At 43.4% G+C, this 24785-nt stretch overlaps 1 protein-coding gene across 5 annotated transcripts; it reads left to right on the forward strand.

The window, feature by feature from the left end:
- Positions 1-3681: 3681 nt before the first annotated feature.
- LOC115173409 (histone-lysine N-methyltransferase EHMT2) lies at positions 3682-24225 on the forward strand. 5 transcript variants are annotated; one of them, XM_029731454.1, is made up of 27 exons: positions 3759-3913; positions 4551-4617; positions 4768-4935; positions 5077-5288; positions 5493-5571; positions 5865-5920; positions 6053-6181; positions 7183-7254; positions 7417-7537; positions 7651-7758; positions 8016-8149; positions 8669-8812; positions 10371-10681; positions 10915-11139; positions 11468-11550; positions 11783-11889; positions 12190-12312; positions 12703-12804; positions 13517-13621; positions 13886-14040; positions 16869-17181; positions 17289-17366; positions 20115-20230; positions 22647-22733; positions 22855-22933; positions 23127-23302; positions 23573-24225. In XM_029731454.1, exons 1-27 carry the CDS (start codon positions 3887-3889, stop codon positions 23751-23753), a joined length of 3558 nt encoding a protein of 1185 aa, XP_029587314.1. In that variant the 5' UTR covers positions 3759-3886; the 3' UTR covers positions 23754-24225. The 5 variants fall into 5 exon arrangements, with proteins under 5 accessions (XP_029587315.1, XP_029587314.1, XP_029587311.1 ...); XM_029731451.1 differs by having other exon boundaries at positions 3761-3913; positions 7654-7758; positions 8013-8149; XM_029731452.1 differs by having other exon boundaries at positions 3761-3913; positions 5868-5920; positions 8013-8149.
- Positions 24226-24785: the final 560 nt, after the last annotated feature.

Consider the following 24785-nt stretch of genomic DNA (forward strand, 5'->3'; position numbering starts at 1 on the left):
ACCTAGCGGACTGAAATTTCACTGTTGTAGGCATAATACAGCTAGTGCTATCTAGACTTACGCTGGCAAACAAATCCATTATATTAGCTACCTAAATATGAGGTAAACTCAACAGGAGTAATAGAGAATGGAAACTTTTAACTTGAAAATGTGAAGTAGCACTCCTCACAAACTGTTTGGTGCATGTTTTTTTTGTTGGTGAGATGAAACTGCCAAAACTCTGAAAGGTATTATTGTACATCAGAATTGCAACACAAGATTTGCTCAAGTCTAAAATGTTGTCTGTAATCGTAACATGGTGTTTGTATGTTCACAGATGAAATTTAACGTTTACATTCATGTTTCACGAATGGCTTTTCTTACAATCCTAACAATTTAGGTATGGATTTTCTTATGATCCGTACTGTTTGTATGTTAAATGACGAGACAGAGGCATTGATGCGAGTAACCAGTCTTGTTCAGTAAATTGCAATACATCCGGGTATTTCAAGCACACCGGTAAAAACACTGGAGTTGCAGTAATTAACATTTACCAACAGATGGCATCGCTGTGCCATTTTACACCCATAACATCTTCCCTTTTATAAAATAGGAGAGGATCTGTCAATTCACTTACAAAACAATCCTAGTAATAATTTCCAACATGAACATTTTTTTTTTTTTTTTTCAGGTAACAACTTAACACATTTTGATACTCTCTTCACTTTTATCTGTCTGTCAACAATCCCTAATGGGAAACCTACAGATTAAGTATTTTTGGTGGCTGGGACAGACACCCACAGTGTGAAAAGACAGGGGGCTTGTCTGCGAGGACTGCGGGTTCCCGCACAGGCGTGTCACCTGACTGTCTAAGGGGAGTATTGATGGGCGAGGGAGCGGCCGACCTGTGATCCCCTGGCTCTTCGCCCAGTGCCTCAGGCCCCATGTGACTTGCTGGGGTTCTGTCTTTTGTCATGCGACCCCTTTGACCATCAGGGTTCTGAGTAGGTGCTGGCTCAGCAATCCGAAGGTCAACCCTGTTACGACGGTACAGCAATCCATTCACTTCGACCAAGTAGGAGCGTGTTGCCACTTTCTGTGCACAGGATCCGAGTCTCCAGAGGCCCGTCCGGTCCCCTGGTAGTGGCTTCATCCGCACCGTTTCACCCACCCTGAGCTCAGGTAAGTCTTTTGCTGATTTGTCATAGATGAACTTGGAGACCTGTCTTCTGTGATGTAGCTTCACCAGCACGTCTGTCACCACACATGGCTCCAGGAGAGTGCTGGCTACTGGCAGAGCTGCTTTTAAGCACCGTGCCATGAGGCGCTGGGCCGAGCTGCTATCCATGCCTTCTGTCGGGGTATTGCGCCACTGCAGGATTGCTTTCCAGGCATCTTTGCCCTCTCGCAGAGCTTTTTTGCAGAGGTTCTTTGCGATTTTGACTGCGGACTCCGCCTTCCCATTAGCTTTTGGGTGTCGTGGTGATGAAGTGACGTGCTCGAATTCCCATTCTGCAGCAAATTTTCGGAACTCAACTCCGGAGAATTGGGGTCCATTGTCTGAAATTACCCTATCTGGCTGGCCATAGCGGGCAAACTGAGCCTTGCAGCGTTTGATCGTTGTCTCTGCTGAGAGGTCGGGGAGGAGGTCAATCTCCCAGAAGTTTGAGTAATGATCGACTACCAGCAGAAAGTCTTTGCCACTGTGCTGGAAGAGATCTAGACTTACTATCTGCCAGGGGCACATCGGTAGCTCGTGGGACATCATCGTCTCTCTCTGTTGCTCAATGGCATATTCATTGCAGATTGTGCATTTACTGACATAGTCTTTGATTTCACTCTGCATTCCTGGTCAATACAGTGTGTTACGTGCTTGTCTGTAACAGGCCTCACCTCCTATGTGACTTGAGTGCACGCGCGCCAACATCTCAAGGCGCAGAGACCGGGGAATAACGACTCTCTGACCCTTGAATATTACTCCGTTTTGAACACTGAGCTCCTCTTTGACTGGCCAATAATCTCTGACGGCTAAAGCAGTTTCTTCCTTGCAGTCGGGCCAGCCCATCAGAATCATAGACCTCAATGCCTGGAGTTGCTTGTCCCTGTCTGTGTGCTGTCTGATTTGTATAAGGCGCTGGTCCGTGACATTGAAGTAGTCAGCCTGGTTGATGTGTTCAACATCCACTTGCTCTGTTTGTAAGCTGCACACTTTGTGTCGTTCATGCATGGAGCGTGTGTGAGTGTCTGATGCAGCAGCCCTGCTGAGCGTGTCACTCACATACATCTCTGGCCCTGGCTTATACACCACCTTGAGGTTGTAGTTTTGTAGGGTCAGTAGCATGCTCTGCAGTCGTTTCGGGGCATTCAGGAGAGGCTTGCTGAATATAGCAATAAGGGGCTTGTGATCTGTCTCTGCGGTAATATTGTCGCGCCCGTACAGGTAGTGGTGGAAGCGTTGGCATGCAAACACAATGCTAAGGCACTCCTTCTCTATCTGGGCATAGTTCTGCTCTGTTGGGGTGAGTGCCCTAGAGGTGAATGCCACAGGCTGGTCCTCCTGCATGAGGCAACAGCCAAGTCCATACTGGCTTGAGTCATTCTGAATCGTGACAGATTTTGACACATCGTAGTATCGCAGTACAGGTGTCTGGGTGACCAGTTGTTTTATTTCCCTCACCGCTGCGTCATGTTTTGGTAGCCAATGCCAGATGGTGTCCTTGTCCATGAGCCTCCTTAGTGACTCACACACTTCAGAGAGCCGCGGTAGGAACTTGGCCAGGTAGGTGACGAATCCGACGAAGCTCTGCACTCCCTTCACGTCAGATGGGTGGGGCATTTCCAAGACAGCCTTCACTTTTTCAGGATCCGCCTTCAATCCGGTGGAGGACAAGATGTGCCCATGAAAGCGGAACTCTGGCACTTTAAACTGAAGCTTTTTTATGCTTAGCCTTAGCTTGACCTGTCTACATCTGACCATCATGGCCAGCAGCTTGGCGTCATGGTCACATTCTGCCTCCTCATCACTGTCCCCACAGCCGACTACGAGGATGTCATCTGCTATGGGTTCCACGCCACTGAGTCCCATCAACAGCTCGTGCTGTTTCCGCTGATACACCTCTGGAGCCACGGAGACACCAAACGGGAGCTTCAACCACCTCTTCCTGCCCCAGGGTGTCCAAAGGGTGGTCATGTAGCTGCTGGGCTCGTCGAGCTTGCACTGCAGGAAGGCATTTCTGGCGTCCACGAGTGTGAAGACTCTGGCCTGCGGGAGCTTGTAAAGAACATCCTCCAACGTGGGCATAATGTAATGTGAGTGTCTCAGAGCCCGGTTGAGGTGTTTAGGATCAATGCATATCCGTAGCTTGTCTGGTTTCTTGACGATGACCATATTACTTATCCAGTCTGTAGGCTCGGTGACGGATATCATGTGGCCATCTGCTTCGTATTTGTCAAGCTGAGCCTTTGTAGCTGCTTTCATGGCCACTGGTACATTGCAGGGTGCACACTGGACAGGCTGGATTGCTGCGTCCAACTCAAAGTGGACTTCGCCGGGAACTGACTCGACCGGTGCGTTGAAGACATCATGGTACTTGCTTAGGAGTGTCTCCTTGCTCAGGGGCCCAGCTTGGACTTTGTCTATAATGTTAAGGTCAGCTGGGATGGTGAAGTTAATAAACCCAAGGCGCTCGCATGTAGATGGCACAGTGATGCCATCTTACACCCATAACACGTACGTTCAACCTTTTGGCAGGTATCTGGCTCCATACTTTTCCAGTACGCATCCCTTTTACTAGTTTGGCAAACTGACTTGGAACTAGTTCAGTCAGCTCTGCCAATCAATGAACAAAGGGGCGGAGAATGGACGTTTACGCACACCACGTAAAATACGTCAAATTTTATTGGAAACATGTCGGCATCTGAGAAAACGTCCAAGGTAAAGAAATATTAGCTTTATTTAGCTAACTAGCGAGTTTACAATGGCTATGGACATTGCATATTTGCCCGTTATTCAATACCTTGAAGATGCATACCTGAAATGCAATCTTTACAAGCAATTTGTTTGTTGTTTTGCTTGCAAAGTCTTGTTTCTTGCATTCTGCTAGCATAAAGGCAGCCCTCCTTGAACAATTAGCTAGCTAGCCACATAGCTAGAAAAGGGCTCTGAAAGATTAGGTAAAGGGTTACAATAAAACACTCATAGCAAATATTCCTACATTTTGCAATGCGTTTTGTGGAGATTGAGTGTCCAACGTTTTCAGTGGTCCTAAAATGTTTCACATTCAACTTCAGTAGCCAGCTATTAGGCTCGTGCATACAATAGGAATAGTTTAAATTCTACGCGTGCCTGCATTTTCCAGTGTCACTCACTACAATGTCAACACAACCTCTGGAGGATATGGACAACACTTCTAACTATTATTGTTACGGTTGCATTTATTCATTCATTCATTCATTCAGTACATGATTTGGAATGTGATCTGCAACTTTTGCACATCAAATAAATTCAAAATGCTCCTTCATCTGCTTGATATATGTGGCTCTGCTCTGGTATTTGGTTTTCCAAATGTTAGGAGTTGTCTGAAAGTGATGCATTGGAAACTGATCCTGAAGTGAGACTCTCAAGCCAGTTGGATGAAGGTATGGATGTACATTAGAATGTATAGATTTAGACATATCTGTCTATATTCATACATACAGACATATACACAGCTTTTATGGAAACCCTGTTTCCATAAAAGCTGTGTATATGCTGTGCATATTGATGCAGAGGCTTTGAATGTTTCCTAGGTGATGCAAGTACCAACACAGCAGTGGTTACCAAGGAGACCGAGCCCATGGGTGGGAGGCTGTCACAGTTGCTATTTCAGGAGATTCAAGGAGATGGTTTGAAAAACGGGGAGGAGAGCGAAGAACTATCAACAACATCCTCTTCTGTGTCAGTCAGAACCCTCGCAGGTAAAGATTGATCTGTCTATTATCCATGGTTACAAAAACATTGATTTCATGTTTCTCTTTGTCAGTTCTCTATTTTTCTCTCTTCCTTAGTTTTCATCAATTGGTTTAATCTATGATTCCTTTGTTTATCCACCCCCACAGGACATGCAGCGAAGAGCCTTCCATCCACATCTTCCTCTTCAATCTCCTCCTCCACTTCCTCTCCTTCTGGCAGAGCAAAGATGAGTGTTTTTGGTCCTGGAAGTAAAGCTCTCCTGCCACCTCCCTCATCGTCCTCTCCGCCTCCTGTCCCCGGCCAGACAGTAAAGATACACCGTGCTCGCAAGACTATGAACAGACCTCCCCCAACACAGGTGAGTCTTCTAAGATGATGGCTGGTAGAAGCGCTATATTTTTTTAGAATAGCCACTTGTGCCCTTTTTGATTGATATCACTCTATATCTTATGTTTGAGTTAGTTTGTTGAAAATCTGAGTATTTTACCATTCGGAAGTAATTTTATTCCTGTCACGTTATCCCCTTCATGACCATCTGATCCGTTGATTCTTTGCCTTTCAGATGAGGTGCATCGAGTCACCAATCGTGCCAGTCAACCCCACAGACCCCACGACCAGCTTCGTGACAGACAGCGATACTGGTCAATGTTGAAATATTGCATACATTTAGATTGATTTGAATGAAAGATTTACCCATTTTGAATGTTACATCGTATTTGAGCGACGTTCTATTGATTCCCGGGGTATCTGAGCTATTCACCGTTTAAGCAGGCAGAAATATAGCCGGTACGATGTGTTTTTCCCCGAGAATCAGAGATGCACAAATATAATATAACATTTTAAAATGGGTGAATCTTTTTTTAACGTTTGTATGTAAGATTACTTACTGTTGAGTTTGAATCCTGTCCCGTTATTTTTGTCTCTTACTCGGCAGCAGCAAAAAGGAGAAGGTTGGTCCAGGCAGAGAGCGCTATAGGCACAGAGCAGAAGGTAAAGACAGGGCAGGGGTGTGTCAGTGCTTTATTAGAGAATGAAGATAATAGTTGCTTATAATAGGTCTCATGCTGAGATATTAAGTAGTGACCCTGACCTAACGTTTTGTTTTTGTTACTTGAATTTCAGGCAGATCATGTACTCCAAGAGGCGGCGAGACGGCGTGACAGTTGGCTGGAGGATGCAGATGAGAACGAGTTTCTTCTCTATAACCCCTATGCAAGAGATGACACGGACGCAGCCTACTCCGACTGCAAGGTCAGAGGCTAATTAACCCTTTAACAGGCAGCTCAACCAGGCGAGGTCCTTTTGACAACCAATTTTAAACTAAGTGAAACATATTTATTTTGTTAGGCATATTTTTATCATCTCAACCAATGCCATTTAGTAAAATCGTGTGATTTTCATTATCGGACTGCCATGTTTTTTGAAACCTGCATTCAAAGATGGTTGAAAACAAGGATGTGAACGTGAGCAAAACTGAACCTCATACCATACTTCTTTGTTGTTGTACTAATTGTGTATAAAATGGGACATTACAACATAAAATGTTATTGACCTCTAAAACATAAGTTAAGGATGATACTGTGTTTTTTTTAACAATTTTAGGAACTCTTGAAAAATATGCTCTATTAGGCAGTTGAGTTGTCTATTTTAAAGGAATGATATTAAGTCAAAGCTTGTGACAATGGAAAGTGGAGAAATATTGTTATGGGATTTTTAGGCTGTACAAATACAAAAACCCTTTCAAATCCATATCAGTATTCACTGTCTGCCTGTTATCTTCAATATGTTTCAGAATATCATTCAGTACATGTAATTTTAATGGTATTCTAAGCATATAAACTGTAAATACATACATTTACATGCATTCAAATATTCATATTTTGACACACAAATGTATTATTTTAATATTTGATATCAAGTCCTCATTTAACTAGGCCAATCTTCCATTTAAAAGTAAATGAAGCAGATTATTTAAAATTCTCTGCAAATTCCAATACAAAATTAGTATTGGGCAACCGGCTGGTTGAGATGTTTGCGATGCGTTAATTATCGAAGTTTAAGTCATTCAAACACATTTTCATATATCGTCTATACTGAGGCTAAATACAGATACAGAAGAAGAAAACAATCTATTTTTCTCTTGGTGTGCCAGTTAAAGGGTTAATGCTGAATAGCCACGGTTTTGAATAGATACAAGGAAACTGTATGTTGCTCTTTTTCCATATGTGTACCTTCCATTTTTCCTTTTGCAGTCTGAAGATGGTGGACTAAAGGAAAGGCTACATGAAAGAGATGCAGATGCATCTGGTAACATGTCAGATCATGTGAGTAGTTTTACTGGTCCTGTGTCAGAGTTGGAAGCTACAATCATTTACCAGGCCGTTTTGGGCAACATGTGTTTCATAAGATTCACTTGCTGGAACATCATTTTTATTTGGTCAAAGCATTGTTCCTCTGCCGGTCAACCAAACCCTCTTTGTCCTCAGAGCTCAGAGTCGGACCCACAGAGGCAGGGCCAGAGGAACGAAGGGAGCAGTGATTCGCCATGGACTCGCCCAGGGCGAGGCAAAGGGAGAGAGCGAGCCGAAGGAGTAGAGGCAGGAAGAGGTGAGTGACAGGGAGATCTATTCGTTTGTATAAATAGTCTTATCATCGCCACTATCATTATCACCACAGTGGCTATTTGATTGTAAATTATTCATGTCTGTTGTAACATCCAGCAGTGTCAGCAGCAGCTACTTTTGGTGGGTCCTGCGAGTACACAGAGGTTGCCTTGGGCTCCCTGGACATCGTGGCAGCAGACAACCTAACACTCTCACCTCACCACGGTGGGTAGACTGTATTCACACACAATACACAATCTGCATGTCTTTATCCGTGGTCTCTCAGAGTCAAATCCTAGCTTGACGTATGAGTCCTGTAACTTTGACACAAATCTCCTATTAATGTCTTGTGAACACATGATTTGCGTACATAACTAAAGCCACAATTTGGTTCTCAGTGAATAGCACTGATTATCTGCTACACTGAATAGTACCATATGACACCGATGAGGGAATGTCATATCTGCGTGTCTGTGTAGAAGGCAGTGACGCTGGGGAGACGGAGCGTCTGGAGGAGCTGCCTCTGTGTAGCTGCAGGATGGAGGCACCACGCGTAGACAGCGCCAGCAGACGGCCCAACAGACTCTGCATGGCCACAGAGAGCGTGAACGGAGAGGTTTGTGTGTGGCTGTGCACGTGTAGTCTCTGTGACGCTATGTTTTCCCTATTTTTATCAGCAGTGGTGGCAAAGTTAGTGTGGAGGGGGGCTCCGTCTGCACATACAAAATGTTGCTGTTTTTAAAGTAAATTTCCTACAATTCTGAACATTTTACCATGGCTTATGCCGTGTTCTTATGCTATCTAAGTGACTCAAACGTTATAACAAAATCAATGTCATGACATTTTTTTGAATTTTAGATTCTCCATGACTGTCTAGTTTTTATTCTGGTGATTGTTAGTTCTCAAAGATGATATTATAAAAAAATATATAGCTCCATTATCTATTGTACTTATTTTAAAGATTTTTTTTGCATCATATCTTTGGGTGTGGCGGCAATTTTTTGAGAGTCGCTGCTAAATGAATATAGGGGCAACACGGTAAGCTTTTCCATCTCACATATCTCATTTGGAATCAACATATGACTCACTATTTACTTCCCCTTTCAATTGTTCACTTTCTTCTTGTCTTTCGCAGCTGGTGGGCTGTACTAATATCATTCAGAAGGGGGAGACCATGCGGCCGTCCAGTCGGGTTTCCCTCATTGTGCTGTGCGAAAGCCACCGGTCACATATGGTCAAACATCACTGCTGCCCTGGATGTGGATACTTCTGTATCGCAGTAAGGTTTTGTGCCAACAGACAAGCAGACAATATTAGTTTATAATTCCCTGGAATTATATTATTTTATAGTATGAAGAATACAATTGAACAAAGCTGAATTTAAAAAAAATATTTTCTCAACGATTTGACATGCTGCTATTCTGTGTTGAGCGGCTAACAAAGAAATAGGTACTCCTTTATGCTTAATTTAGAGTTATTAAAATTGTTGTTCTACAAACGTTGGGCTATATGTTTTGATTTTTAATACATTGTAAGGCTGCATGATGAGACGCTAATGATGATTTGAAAAAAGTTGCTTGAAAGGCATGAGCTCTGCTTAGTTTTTTTGCGCAGGCTGTACACACTCCAATAGTCTCTCATTCACAATTTGACAAGCAATTGATAATGCCTCGAATTTCATGGCGGCATCCCCTTTTGGGCCTTAATGCACCCCAAAAAAAATCCATGCCATTTGTGCTGCGTTGTGCCCTTCTCCCTGAGTGTGCTGTGCAATCCGACGCGCCTCTCACTCACATGGCTCTCAGTCACTGATCGGGTCTTTCTCACAGGCTACAAGTGAAGACAGACACATCGGGGACGCAACAGCGTGCGTCCTTATCCAATTCCAAAGTGCAAATTGAAGATATTGGAAGAACTGTCCACATTTACTTTTCGTCAGCCAACAAGATGAGTAGGCCTAACGAATAGCAAAAGCACTAGCCTATGTCAATCTACTGTCCCCATAGTACAAAAGTCGAAATATTCTGTGCGAGAAATAAATATTCCAAACATAGTCTGGGACAGTAGTGGGATGCGATAGATCCCAAATTAATACAACCACTAGCATCAAAAAACCTTTATGCAATGTGGCTTATGCAACAGATCAGAATGTTTAGCTTAAAATGTTGATAAACTATTAGGCTATTTCTTCACATTACAAGCGCAGCAATGCGCACATGGTAGTAGGCTATAAGCGAGAATGTCCCATTAGCGGAAAACGGCATAATCAAAAGTGACTGCAAATGCAATTATGCATGTAATGCTTTTATTATTAGGGTGCATTTTTATGGTGAAAATGATCTTCCCAAACTTGAAACTCACGTGCTGCTTATGTATGCCATTTAGGCTCTACACCCTTGTAAAGCAGATTAATGTGCTTAATTTTATGAAGTTATTTGGCCACTTTAGTTGTGATACAAATCTTATTAAAAGGTTTAGGCTTATTGGGCTAGGCTAAAATAAATGTAGTAGACCTAGCCTTTAGAAAACTGATGGGATACTCCTCTTTTTAATAGAGGCCATCACTCTGTTTTCTCCCGCAATTGCATAGCCTATAGAAATGTTGCGCAACATGAGCACATGATTAGATTTTCGATACATTTGCATTGATGTCAGAGTGATTAGAGGGACAATAGAGTGCGGAGTACCAGGCAGTAGGCAAGTTTGGTAGGCTACTAATGACCAGCAGCAGCATTAGAGCTTGGAGAAGCCTAATTACCATGACTAAGCGGTCATGTGGAATTTGACTGCCTTCATGACTCGTGACCTTACACCCCTCCCTCTCTCTGATTTCCCAGGGCACCTTCCTAGAGTGCTGTCCGGACCAGCGCATCGCCCACCGCTTCCACCGGGGCTGTGTGACAGTGCTGGGGGCTGGAAGGGGCAGGGGCATGGGCACAGGCATGCTCTTCTGCCCCCACTGTGGCGAGGATGCCTCGGAGGCCCAAGAGGTCACCATCCCCCCCCCAGCATCCGCGGCCACTGTGGTCACCACCTCCGCCTCGTCCACCACCACACCGTCCCTCCCACCCCCCATCCCCTCTGACCTCTCCCTGGCGGCCTCCACGTGGCCGCTGAAGAACGGGAAGAGGCCGGAGGGTCCTATCAGGTGAGGAGAAAGAGGGAGATAAAGATATGTGATATGACTAAGTGTAGGCTGGAGTGCAATAACTGGGTGATTTTGCTCTGCTTGTTGTGTATTTGTGGATAATTGATTGATTTGAGCTTGTGTCTGAGTCTATTGTTTGATAACTATTCGTATGGAAATAATAGCTGTTCACACCACCCTAATCATCGCAACCTTTTTTTACTCCCTCTCTCTTTGTCTTCTTGATCTGTCAGTGCGAGGATGCGTGGTGTAGTAAAGAGAGACCAGGATCAGCGGCCCCCCCAAGCCGCTCTGGCAGCAGGGCCTGTCAATGCAGCCCCCCCAGGCGAGGGGGGAGTGGACAGTGTGGGACCCTCCCTCTGTCTGCCCAATGGGAAGCCAGTCTGTCCCAGTGCACTTCCCCCCGGGCCCAGTAGGGCGGCACTGCAGAAGGCCATTCTCACCCAGGACACTGAGAAGTGAGACAAAATAATAAAATAGATGAGTAATAATTCTATTCTATAAGACTTAGACTATCTGTTGCAAATCAATGATTGATGGGAATTGTTTACAGCTAGACTTGGGTCTTGTTTGAATGCTTTGAAAATACATCCATCTTTCCTCCTTTTGTTGAAATTCTAAATTTGCTGAACTGATTGAATTGTAGAAAGCTATGTAGGGGAAATGTATTTAATGGTGTTGGATCCAGTGATTTAGTCCAAGGAATAGGAATGTGGGAGAGATGCATTTTACATAGTTCTGATAGGAGCTGTTCTCGCGTGGTGATTCTTGGTTGTGATTGGTCAGGAGGAAGAAGCTGAGGTTCCACCCCCGCCAGCTCTATCCAGCTGCCAAGCAGGGCGAGGTGCAGAGAGTTCTGCTCATGCTCAGTAAGTGTCATAAGGAGTCCTTTGTTAGTATTTTACTGTGAGATTAAATAGACATTCCTGATCTGATTGCATATTTTGTCTAAAGTGGCTTGCTCTCATCTCTCCATCTGCTCTGGAAACTCTTGTTGTCCACTGTTCTTTCACATAAGGGCAAGTGAAGGAATGAGATGATATTGACCCCTACTGCTGCTGATAACCCTTCCACTCCACTTACTTTCTCTGTTTGGTTCAGTGGAGGGCATAGACCCAGCCTACCAGGCTGACTCCCAGAACAGACGCTGTGCTCTCCACGTTGCCGCCCAGAGAGGCCTGCTGGAGGTCTGCTACATGCTGGTGCAGGTGAACAACCTTTGCACTTCAATCATTACAACTGGGTAATATTCAGTAGGCTCCAAACTGAAGAAAACCGACTGAATCGGGGAGGGACTACCTGAACTTGTCCAATAAGAAATGCTTGTTTACATTTCTGTTGCGAATGTTTTGCTACGGTGTGCCCAAATGACTACAACCCTGCTCTTTATCTTTATGTTCAATGATAGAAGTGACTCCTTTTACTCTTATTCCCCCCCCAAAATGGATCAGAGTGTCACTCAGAGTTATTATTCACCAGAGTGCTCAAATACATTTGTCTATTTACAGGCAGGTGCTAAACTGGACATCCAAGATAAATCCATGAGGACCCCTCTCCTGGAGGCCATCGTCAACAACCATGTGGAGGTGACCAGGTACCTGGTCCAGAGTGGAGCCTGCGTCTATCACACTGTGAGTGCCTGGTAAACAGCCCCTATACCAAAGCTGGCTGGCTAACACTAGTAGCGGCTCTAATAACATGAGCCGTAAAGGATTTAAACCTGAAAGAATTTGATCATCACCTTGAGTCACCTCAGAACCACAGTCAACAGTAGGATCTATTATAGAGTAACTGGAGCTAGGACCTGTAGGTGGCATGTTAATACAATCTTGATTGCAATCAAATTCTCACCTTCTGACAATATTAAAATGTGAAGATTATTATCTTTTTCTTCACCTCTCCTATTGGCTTTTCCTCTCTTCGCTTCCCCCCCAACTATTCTGTTTTTTCAATTTTCTTTCTCTTCCTTTCTTCACTCTCTTTTCCCTCTCCTCCCTCTCTTCTCCCCCTCTGCTCTCCAGGAAGAAGATGGCTACACTGGTCTCCACCACGCGGCCAAACTGGGCAGTCTGGACATTGTCACCCTTTTGTTGGAGACGGGACAGGTGGACATCAACGCACAGGTGGGAAAGAGCGAGAGAGGAACACTCTTGGGCTCTAGACAGGGTGGCAACAACCAACAAGTCAGTGTGTTTATCAGTCTGTGACACTCTTTGTCGACTGCATACTTCACACTACATCATGTCCAATGACCACATTGTTTGTTTTCTGAGAATAGCTTTAATGACATTTTTTTTGCTGCTAACTAAACATCTTTATTTTGATTCAGACTATGCATGCACAGTTGAAGATAATGATTCACTTTATTTGATATTAAGTTGTAACCTTCAGTTTTTTTTTGTTTTTTTTACAAATCTATCATTTACATTACATTTTAGTCATTTAGCAGACGCTCTTATCCAGAGCGACTTACAGTAGTGAATGCATACATTTCATATGTGTGTCTCTGCGGTGTAGTATCCCTTCATTCTGCGTAGCACTAACACTCTCCTTTGTAGGTATAGTAATCATTCAATGTACTCAATAACAGATACGGTATCATGTGTCACTTGGCAATGCTAGTTACCTGTAGTTCTTAATTTGTCAATAGGAGTTAACTATTACCACCAGAGATTAAACATGCATGTTTAATCTATCTTCCAGTCCCATGTACTGTGTTGAACCATAGCACTTGTGTTGAACCATAGCACTTGTGTTAGGCTGTATTGGCTTGAGTACCACTGTATAGTCCAGTCCCCTAACCCTCTGAGTCAATGTGTTGTATTCTCCTCTCAGGATAGTGGAGGCTGGACTCCTATCATCTGGGCTGCAGAGCACAAGCACATCAAGGTCATCAGAGCACTGCTTAACAGGGGGGCTGACGTCACCCTCAAAGACAAGGTTAGTCTTTCTGTCCTGGTTATAACAACGTATGGGCATATAAAGGCCAAACTGATATTGAAGGAGGATGTGGCGGATTTATAGGCACGGCAAGTCACAAATCCTTGAAACGACAGCATTTGCTTCTTGATACTTGATTTATTGAAGGTATGGGTCAATTTGGTTGTAGTACTCCAATCCGTACCTTTTCTTTCTATCCATTCATTTATTGTGATGCAAGTCCCTCTGGGATGATAAAAATAATCTTCTCGCTCTCTCTATTAGGAGATGAACGCGTGTCTCCACTGGGCGTCCTTCGCAGGCTGTGTGACGATAGCAGAGATGGTGCTGAACGCCGGCTGCCCCCTGACTTCTGTCAACATGCACGGGGACACTCCCCTACACATCGCTTCCAGGGAGGGCTTCCTCGATTGTGTAACGTGAGTAGACCAATACCCTGTCAATCGCATCCATCGGTCACTCCTATGGCTGTTACGGTGACTATTACTGCCACGCTGGCGGTCACTATTCATAATGCCCGTCAAATTCCAAATGACCGTTTAGTCAGCATACCAAACTTGCTAACTGCCTGGTACTCAGCACTCTATTGTCCCTCTAATCACTCTGACATCAATGCAAATGTGATCTAAAATCTAATCGAACACTTCATGAGAGCCCATGAGTTCATGTTGCGCAACATTTCAAATCAAATTTATTTGTCACATACACATGGTTAGCAGGTGTTAATGCAAGTGTAGCGAAATGCTTGTGCTTCTAGTTCCGACCATGCAGTAATATCTAACAAGTAATCTACCAATTCCACAACAACTACCTTATACACACAAGTGTAAAGGAATTAATACGAATATGTACATAAAAATATATAAATGAGTGATGGCCGAACGGCATAGGCAAGATGTAGTAGATGGTATGGAGAACAGTATATACATATGAGATGAGTATTGTAGGGTATGAAAACATATAAAGCAGCATTGTTTAAGGTGGCTAGTGATGCATTACATCAGGATGGCAAGATGCAGTAGATGGTATAGAGTACAGTATATACATATGAGATGAATAATGTAGGTTATGTAAACAGTATCTAATATAAAGTGGCAAGTGATAAATTGATTACATCAATTTTCCCATTATTAAAGTGGCTTGAGTTGAGTCAGTATGTTGGCAGCAGCCACTCAATGTTAGTGATGGCTGTTTAACAGTCTGATGGCCTTGAGATAGAAGCTGTCTCTCGGTTCCAGCTTTGATGCACCTGTACTGACCTCGCCTTCTGGATGTTAGTGGCGTGAACAGGCAGTGGCTCGGGTGGTTGCTGTCCCAGTGGAATCGCGTGGCGCGAAATACAAATACCACAAAATTGCAATAATTTCAATATTTCAAACATACGACTATTTTACACCATTTGAAAGATAAGACTCTCGTTAATCTAACCACATTGTCCGATTTCAAAAAGGCTTTACAGCGAAAGCAAAACATTAGATTATGTTAGGAGAGTACATAGACACATAACCACACAGCCATTTTTCAAGCAAGCATATATGTCACAAAAACCCAAAACACAGCTAAATGCAGCACTAACCTTTGATCTTCATCAGATTACACTCCTAGGACATTATGTTATACAATACGTGCATGTTTTGTTCAATCAAGTTCACATTTATATAAAAAAACAGCTTTTTACATTGGCGTGTGATGTTCAGAAATTGTATTCCCACCGAAAACTTCCGGTGAACTTACTAAATTACTCATGATAAACGTTGACAAAATACATAACAATTATTTTAAGAACTATAGATACAGAACTCCTTTATGCAATCGCTATGTCAGATTTTAAAATAGCTTTTCGGCGAAAGCACATTTTGCAATATTCTGAGTGCATAGCTCAGCCATCACGGCTAGCTAATTTGACACCCGCCAAGTTCGGGGCAACCTAAACTCAGAATTACTATTAGAAAAATTGGATTACCTTTGCTGTCCTTCGTCAGAATGCACTCCCAGGACAACTACTTCCACAACAAATGTTGTTTTTTCCCAAATAATCCATAGTTATGTGCAAATATCCCCATTTTGTTCGTGCGTTCAGGTCACTATCCAAAGGGTAACGCGCGAGCGCATTTCGAGACAAAAAAATTCAAAATGTTCCTTTACCGTACTTAGAAGCATGTCAAACGCTGTTTAAAATCAATTTTTATGCTATTTTTCTCGTAAAATAGCGATAATATTCCAACCGGACAATGCTGTATTCATTCAAAAAGGAAGAGAAAAAATGGCGAGGTCTTGTGAATGCACATTTCCAGTCTCTCTATCACCAGGCAGTCCACTGACAAACTGTGCTGCTGTTATCTGCCCAGAGACAGGAGACGCGTCAATCCGGTTTCTGAAAGCTTTAGAGAGCCAATGGAAGCCTTAGAAAGTGCTACATAACCCCACGGGCACTGTAGTTTCGATAGAGAAGCAAAGGGAGAACTACAAAATCGCAGACAGGCCACTTCCTGCTTGGAATCTTCTCAGGTTTTTGCCTGCCATACGAGTTCTGTTATACTCAGACACCATTCAAACAGTTTGAGAAACTTCAGAGTGTTTTCTATCCAAATATACTAAAAATATGCATATTCTCGTTTCTGGGAAAGAGTAGTAACCATTTTAAATCGGGTACGTTTTTTATCCGGCCGTGAAAATACTGCCCCCTAGCCCAGACAAGTTGAGAATAAATTCTTATTTACAATGACGACCTAGGAACAGTGGGTTACCTGCCTTGTTCAGGGGCAGCACGACAGATTTTTACCTTGTCAGCTCGGGGATTCGAACTAAAAACGTTTTGGTTACTGGCTCAACGCTCTAACCACTAGGCTACCTGCCGATTTAATTGTGATGGTGTGGGCTATATTACATGGATTTATTAGACTTTTTAAAATGTAGATGTTCCAAAGGTCTGCATCAGTGGCTTGTAGGCTGTGTGTGGAAGCCAGGAGATGCTAAATGTGTTTTATTAATTAACGGTCAATTACTGTGAGACCAGCAGTTATTTGCTTGACAATCACCGGCTGACAATTTCATGACCACTACAGCCCTAGTCACTTCTATAGTCTGGTAATTTCGAATAGAAGGAATTTGTCCATAGATATAGATCTGAAGTCGTTTGAGCATTTTGCGCCCATAATGGTTGTAAGGATATGGGAAGGGAAATCTGAGCCTAGATCTGTGCCTAATGGCAACTTTACACCTTTGTTTGCTTAATCCCTCTCTACAGGCTCTTCCTCTCTAGGGGGGCAGACATCGACATCATGAACAGGGAAGGGGACACCCCTCTTTCTCTGGCGCGTTCCGATTCGCCCGTCTGGGTGTCACTCCAGATAAACAGGAAGCTGCGGAGGGGGATAGCCAATCGTATGCTTCGTACAGAGAAGATCATCAGCAGTGATGTAGCCCAGGGGTATGAGAACGTGCCTATCCCCTGTGTGAACGCAGTGGATGATGAGGGATGTCCCTCAGACTACAAGTACGTTTCCGAGAACTGTGAGACTTCAGCCATGAACATCGACCGCAACATCACGCACTTACAGGTACATACAGTAACACCACACACCTTTAGATGATACATATGATAATTATCATTGATCATACATACATCTTGCCTTTCTATAAATCTGTGTCTGTCTCTGTCCTTCAGCACTGCAGCTGCACAGAGGACTGCTCCTCCAGCAACTGTCTGTGTGGACAGCTCAGTATCCGCTGCTGGTACGACAAGGTTAGTGACAAATTATTTATTTTATATCCCGCTTTATTTGGATGTAAAGGTATTCAGCCATTCTAGCTGTGAACTTTGGTGTTGAAGGTTATATTTGATTAAGGAAACTGACAAGAGCTAGAACCTTGTAAATATCCTGGGTTTTCAGAGAGAGTTTGCTCTCATTCTTCAAATTTGACATATTATTGAACTGTGGATCTGTCTCTGTCTGTACGCTCGTACATTAATCACGTGATATCTCAGACAGCACTGGCCTGATTTTGACAAAACTTTGAATGATGCGTCTTGCCATAGAGATCTGGCATTTACAAAATTACACTGATTGGCCAGATGGTGGCGCTATAACAAGAGATTGAAAATGCTAACTTTTAAAGGTCACACCCTTATTCTGTTTGAATTAAAGTCATGAAATTCAGTATATAGGTCCCTCTCCTCACAAGGAGCAAATTTGCCTCAGAGACCCATAAGTTCCGCCACGATAGATCTTCGGCCATTTTGAATTTTGTGAAAATTCTTAAAACGCTACTCTTCTGGCACTGAATGACCGATCTGCACGAAACTTGATACACTACACGACCAAAAGTATGTGGACACATGCTCGTCAAAAATCTCATTCCAAAATCATGGGCGTTCATATAGAGTTGGTCCCCCTTTGCTGCTGTAACAGCCTCCACTCTTCTGGGAAGGCTTTCCACTAGATGTTGCAACATTGCTACGGGGACTTTCTTCCATTCAGCCACGAGCATTAGTGAGGTCGGGCACTGATGTTGGGCAATTAGGCCTGGCTTGCAGTCGGCGTTCCAATTCATCCTAAAAGTGTTCGATGGGGTTGAGGTCAGGGCACTGTGCAAGCCAGTCAAGTTCTTCCACATCGATCTCGACAAACCATTTCTGTATGGACCTCGCTTCGTGCACTGGGGCATTGTCATGCTGAAACAGGAAAGGGCCTTCCCCAAACTGTTGCCACAAAGTTGGAAGCACAGATTCATCTGGAATGTCATTGTAGGCTGTAGCGTTAAGATTTCCCTTCAATGGAGCCAAGGGGCCTAGCCCGAACCATGAAAAACGGCCTCAGACCATTATTCCTCCTCCACCAAACTTTACAGTTGGCACTACGTATTGGAGCAGGTAATGTTCTTCTGGCATCCGCCAAACCCAGATTCGTCCGTCAGACTTCCAAATGGTGAAGCGTGATTCATCCACGTTTCCACTGCTTCAGCTTCAGAGTCCAATGGTGGCGAGCTTTACACCACTCTAGCCGACGATTGGCATTGTGCATGATCTTAGGCTCGTGTGCGGTTGCTCGGCCATGGAAACCCATTTCATGAAGCTCCCGAGGAATAGTTATTGTGCAGACGTTACTTCCAGAGGCAGCTTGGAACTTTCTAGTGAGTGTAGTAACCGAGGACAGATTACTTTTACACCCTACGCACTTCAGAACTCAGCGGTCCTGTTCTGGCTTGTGTGGCCTAGCACTTTGCGGCTGAGCCATTGTTGGTCCTAGACGTTTCCACTTCACAGTAACAGCACTTACAGTTGACCGGGACAGCTCTAGCAGGGCAGAAATTTGACAAACTCACTTGTTGGAAAGGTGGCATCCTATGACAGTGCCATGTTGAAAGTCACTGAGCTCTTCAGTAAGGCCGTTCTACTGCCAACGGTTGTCTATGGAGATTGCATGGCTGTGTGCTCGATTTTATACACCTGTCAGCAACGAGTCTGGCTGAAATAGCTGAATCCACTAATTGGAAGGGGTGTCCACATACACTATATATACAAAAGTATGTGGCCTCCATTGACAAAGGTCTCTCAATGCAATGTTTTTTTTAGAGTACCTAAAACAACATGGCTGCTATGGACCAATAAACATTCGCATGAGTGTGGCCTGGCACATAAATGCATATAAATCACTCAAAGGATATTCGTATTGTAACACAATTTAGAACAAGTTGCGAACACTGTCAAGACTCAACATGTGCATGAGCATTCATATTGTCCACACAGTGGTGCTTTAAGGACACATGTTTATCTCTTGATCTGTTTGACTCAGAGTGCTGAAATTTGTCACACATGCTCAGGGTTATGAGTCTAGCTAACCCCCGAGATGTCTCGGACACCACTTTATTTTTTCACTTGGGTGAATGATGTGTCTTGCCATAGACATCTGGCATTTACAAAACTACACGGATTGACCCAAGGGTTTGCCCAGTGCATCATTTGTGGGGGACTACATGCTTACTGTTTACTGTTGCCTTTTTTGATCATGGTTAGGGATACACCCAGCAGTCATACGAGACAGAATTTACTTTCCAAGCTGTCACCAAGCCATCTCTCTCGAAAGACTGGCGAGGTCATTTGGAGGGCTCTGTCCTTTTTTTTCTTTCGTTTATTTCTAATTTCACGGTGGAAGGCTAAAACATCATTATTGTCCCCTACAATGAAATCGTTGGGGGGGACTATGGATCTGTCTCCGTACGTACGTTAGTCACACACCAATATCTGACACCACTGGCCTGATTTTGACAAACATGGGTGAATGATGTGTCTTGCCATAGAGATCTGGCATTTATAAAATTGCACTGAGATGCCCAAGTGGGGCTCTATAGTGAGCTTCATTTGTTTTCACTAATTGTCCCGAGGCGGGACACTGCATAATTTGTGGGGGACATGTTTATAGTTGTTTTTAATTATCGAGTTAGTCAGTATCTTATGTTTATCTTTCACCCATGTGTTTTCTGTGTTTACCAGGACCACCGGTTGCTCCAGGAGTTCAATAAGATCGAACCGCCTCTCATATTTGAATGTAACCTGGCTTGCTCCTGCTATCGCACCTGCAAGAACAGAGTGGTGCAGGCCGGCATCAAGTAAGAGCTGTTACTACATCACTGTACGCTTTGAAATCAAATTAGAACTATTTTAGATACAGTGCCTTCAGAAATTATTCATACCTCATGACTTATTCCAAATTTTGTTGTTACAGCCGGGATTCAAAATGGTTGAAATACTTCTTTTTTTTTCTCACCCATGTACACACAATACCCCATCATTGAAAATGAAATACAGATATCTAATTTACATAAGTATTCACACCCCTGAGTGATTACAGCTGTGAGTATTTCTTGGTAAGTAAGAGCTTTCCACACCTGGATTGTACATTTGCCCATTTATTATTTTCAAAATTCTTCAAGCTCAGGTGATTACAGCTTTGAATCGTCTTGGGTATGTCTGTATCAGCTTGGCACGTCTGGATTTTGAGATTTTCTTCCTTGCAGAATTTCTCAAGCTCTGTTAAATTAGATGGGGAGTGGCCTCCCGAGTGGCGCAGCGGTCTAAGGCACTGCAATGCAGTGAATGGTGTTTCCTCTGACACATTGGTGCGGCTGGCTTCCGGGTTAAGGTCGCGGGTGTTAAGGAGCGCGGTTAGGCGGGTCATATTTCGGAGAACACATGACTCCACCTTCACCTCTGCCGAGCCTGTTGGGGAGTTGCAGAGGTCAGACGAAATATAATAAATAAAATAAAAATATATATTTTTTAAAACATTTGATGGGGAGTGGCGGTGAACAGCAATCTTCAAGTCTTTCCACAGATTTTCAAAGGGATTAAAGTCTGGGCTTTGGCAGGGCAACTCAAGGACTTTCTTGTTCTGATGCAATTGCAGTGTTTCTTTGGCTTTATGGCTAGGGTCATTGTCCTGTTGGAATGTAGATCTTTGCTCAAGTCAAATGTCATTTGCACTCTGAAGCAGGTTCTCATCAAGGATTTGGCACCATTCATTGTTCTCTATATCCTTACCAGTCTCCCAGTCCCTTATGCTGAAAAGCATCCCCATAGCATGATAATGCCACCACCATGCTTCACAGTAGGGATGGTGTTAGATGGGTGATGAGCTGTGCCTGGTTTTCTACAGACATAGCGCTTTGCGACAAAAGTTACATTTGTCTCATCAGATCACAGAATCTTTTGCCTTATGATCTGAGTCTTTCACGTGCATTTTTGCAAACTCCAGGTGTGCTGTCGTGTGCCTTTTTCTCAGGAGTGACTTCCGTTTGGTCACTCTCCCATAAAGCCCAGATTGGTGAAGTGCTGTTGAGACTGTTGTCCTTCTGGCAGGTTCTCCCATCTCAGCCAAGGAACTCTGTAGTTCTGTCAGTGGTCATTGGGTTCTTGATCACCTCTCTGACCAAGGTACATCTTGCCCGGTTGCTCAGTTTGATCGGACGGCCAGCCCTAGGCAGAGCCTGGGTAGTACCATATTTTTTTCTATTTCCCAATGATGGAGACCTCTGTGCTCTTGGAAACTTTCAACTCTCTAGAAAGGGTTATATGTCTCATCACAATTCTATCTTGGAGATCTACGGACAGTTCCTTGGACTTCATGGTATAGTTTTTTGTATAGACAGGTATGTTTCTAAATCCGGTCCAAAGAATTCAATTGGCCACAGATGGACTCCAATCAAGTTGTAGTGACATCTCAAGGATGATATAAGAAAATTGGATGCACCTGAGCTCAGTTTGTAGTGTCATGGCAAAGGGTTGTGTGAATACTTTTGTAAATGAGATATTTCTCTAATTTCATTTTCAAAAAAACTCTAAAAACATGTTTTCACTTTGTCATTATAGGGTATTGTGTTCAGATGGGTGAGGGGGAATAAAACATTTTATCCATTTTGAATTCAGGCTGTAACAACATGTGGAATAAGTCAAGGGGTATGAATACTTTCTTGAAGGCACTATCTATGACTGTACCCTCATCTCTTACTCAAACACACTTTTTTTGGTTTATCTCTGCAGACCTTATGAAAGGGTTTCCCAAACGCTGCCCTGGGGACCCCAAGGGGGCAAGTTTTGTTTTTTGCCCTAGCACTATACAGCTGATTTTTAAATAACCAACTAATCATCAAGCTTTGATTTATTTGAATCAGCGGTGTAATGCTAGGGCAAAAAGCTAAACGTGCACCCCTTCGGGTCCCCAGGACTGAGTTTGGGTAATGCTGCTTCATGACATTGTCTGCTGTTGTGTTCGACATTTACGTTGTCCCGTGTGGCTCAATTTGTAGGGCATGGCGCTTTCAATGCCTGGGTTGTGAGTTCGATTCCCACAGGGGTCCAGTGTGAAAATGTATGCACTCTCTCCTGTAAGTCACTCTGGTATGAAAAATGTAAGCACTCTCTACTGTAAGTCACTCTGGATAAGAGCGTCTGCTAAATGACTAAAATGTTAATCTTACTGTCTGGGTCCTGGTACAATCTCACTTGTATACTTTATCTTGGTCTTAGGGTGCGTCTCCAGTTGTACCGAACAGAGAAGATGGGATGGGGAGTTCGGGCTCTACAGGACATTCCCCAAGGCAGCTTCATCTGCGAGTAAGTGTGTGTGTGTGTGGTTATTTAAAGGAAATTGGCTAATCATACTAATCTAATGTGTCTTGCCAGTTCTATCAATTAGTTAATTGTCTTGTTGGAAGTAACATTTCTTTCCACACAGATACGTAGGAGAACTAATCTCTGATGCAGAGGCAGATGTAAGGGAAGATGACTCCTACCTCTTTGACCTGGACAACAAGGTACCTCATCAGTTTTTCCTCTCATAGGGATTACACATGGAAAAAAATAGAATACATGAAATTGTATTTGTCACATGCACTGAATACAACAGGTTTTGATTTACTGTCATTTAGACACAGAAGTCTAAAAACAGACCACTGATCTACCAATGCAACTAAGTACATCACCATCCCTCTCTCCTTCCCTCTAAAGGACGGGGAGGTGTACTGCATCGATGCCCGTTACTACGGTAACATCAGCCGCTTCATCAACCACCTGTGCGACCCCAACATCATCCCGGTGCGGGTGTTCATGCTGCACCAGGACCTGCGCTTCCCCCGCATCGCCTTCTTCAGCTCCCGAGACATACTGACAGGACAGGAGCTTGGGTGAGAGGCTGCACCCCCCCACACACTTTGGATCTGAGCCACAGACACAAAATGGACGCCCAGTGGAGTGGTTTTGATGCTGCCTTCGGAAAGCAGAGTGGAACATGATTTGGCACCACTTTTTCTGTAACAGTGGCATCTATTCCATGTATCACTTCTCTTGCACCAGAAATAAAATGGCCTGAGTATATTGTTTATTCCACTGATTTATGATATTGACATACATTGTAATTCTTGGCTGAGAATTTGATCAATGTTATGTTTGCACAGGTTTGATTATGGAGACCGCTTCTGGGACATCAAGAGTAAATACTTCACCTGCCAGTGTGGATCAGAGAAATGCAAACATTCAGCGGAGGCCATCGCTTTGGAGCAGAGCAGGCTCGCTCGACTGGAGACCTGCCCAGAATTGGATACTGACCCTGGGCTTGCCATGCTAGGAAACTTCTAGGCTTCCCCTGCGGCCTGGTGCATGTATTTCTCAGTTTCTACACTCACTCTTACATTTCGTATGAATTTGTGCAGTTATTGTTTGTGTGGTAGACGAGCCTTAACTTTTTCCACGTATCTGATATAAATGACTGAAAAAAGGTGTCTTCTGTGTAAGACCCATACATACAGTACAGTATTTTTTGTTTACTATAATATTGCTATGCCTCTTTGCCATGAGACATCAGTGGCACTACAGCATGCTATGAAATGCCAGTTATGCTCACCACATGCTGTGCCAAATACATACTGAACAATTCATTTTACAGTACTCTACCATGATACTGTCTACTTGTTAAGTAATTGAAAAAGTTACCGACAGCTGACTTTCGAGTAGTATTGAAGTCATATTGAAGTCTGTTTTTATACAAAATGTACTTTGTTTTGTCATTTAATACATTTTGATTAAAATTTTACAAATGGATCCACTGTCATTTGTTTCAGCAGTGTTGCTTTTCCTACAACTCCATGAATATCAAGCAGCCCAGACACACCAGAGAATTTGTGGTTCTAATTTTGGCATAGATTGCTAAAAAGTTTTAGCGATTAATGTAACATTCCATCTGTGTCTTTATTTGAGTTTGAACCTTAATCTGGTCTTTGATAGAGTTCTTGGGACGTGTTGAATAGGTAACTATAGGTAACTATTCAATAGGTAACTATTAAACCATGCTTTCCTTCCCCAGGCCCGATTCATGGTTATTGCTGTCTTCTACAACTCATGATGGGAAAGGGAGCATGAACTCTGCTTTTATAACATTCAGTAATACTGACGGAAAAAGAAGGCTGTCAAATTGACTTATGTTAATCACTATCTGGTTGGGTTGTGCCAGGTTTCATGTTGTGGTGAACTGAAGAACATGGGTGAGACATTTAACATTTCCAAAGCAATAAGGAAGGGCTCTTAGTGTGATGGTAGGAAAAGTCACTCCCTCAAAAATCAAAATAAAATGTTTGTATTTGTCTATGTACAGTGGCAAGAAATGTGAACCCT

This window comes from Salmo trutta, chromosome 34, assembly GCF_901001165.1.
Source record: "Salmo trutta chromosome 34, fSalTru1.1, whole genome shotgun sequence".
Taxonomy (NCBI): domain Eukaryota; kingdom Metazoa; phylum Chordata; class Actinopteri; order Salmoniformes; family Salmonidae; genus Salmo; species Salmo trutta.

Coding starts and splice junctions, on each gene's coding strand:
- LOC115173409 (XM_029731450.1), top strand. CDS start 3,887: ATGTCGGCATCTGAGAAAACGTCCAAG. Junction 7,759..8,012: donor AACACTCTCACCTCACCACG/GTGGGTAGACTG, acceptor GTGTCTGTGTAG/AAGGCAGTGACGCTGGGGAG. Junction 22,734..22,854: donor CAAGGCAGCTTCATCTGCGA/GTAAGTGTGTGT, acceptor CTTTCCACACAG/ATACGTAGGAGAACTAATCT.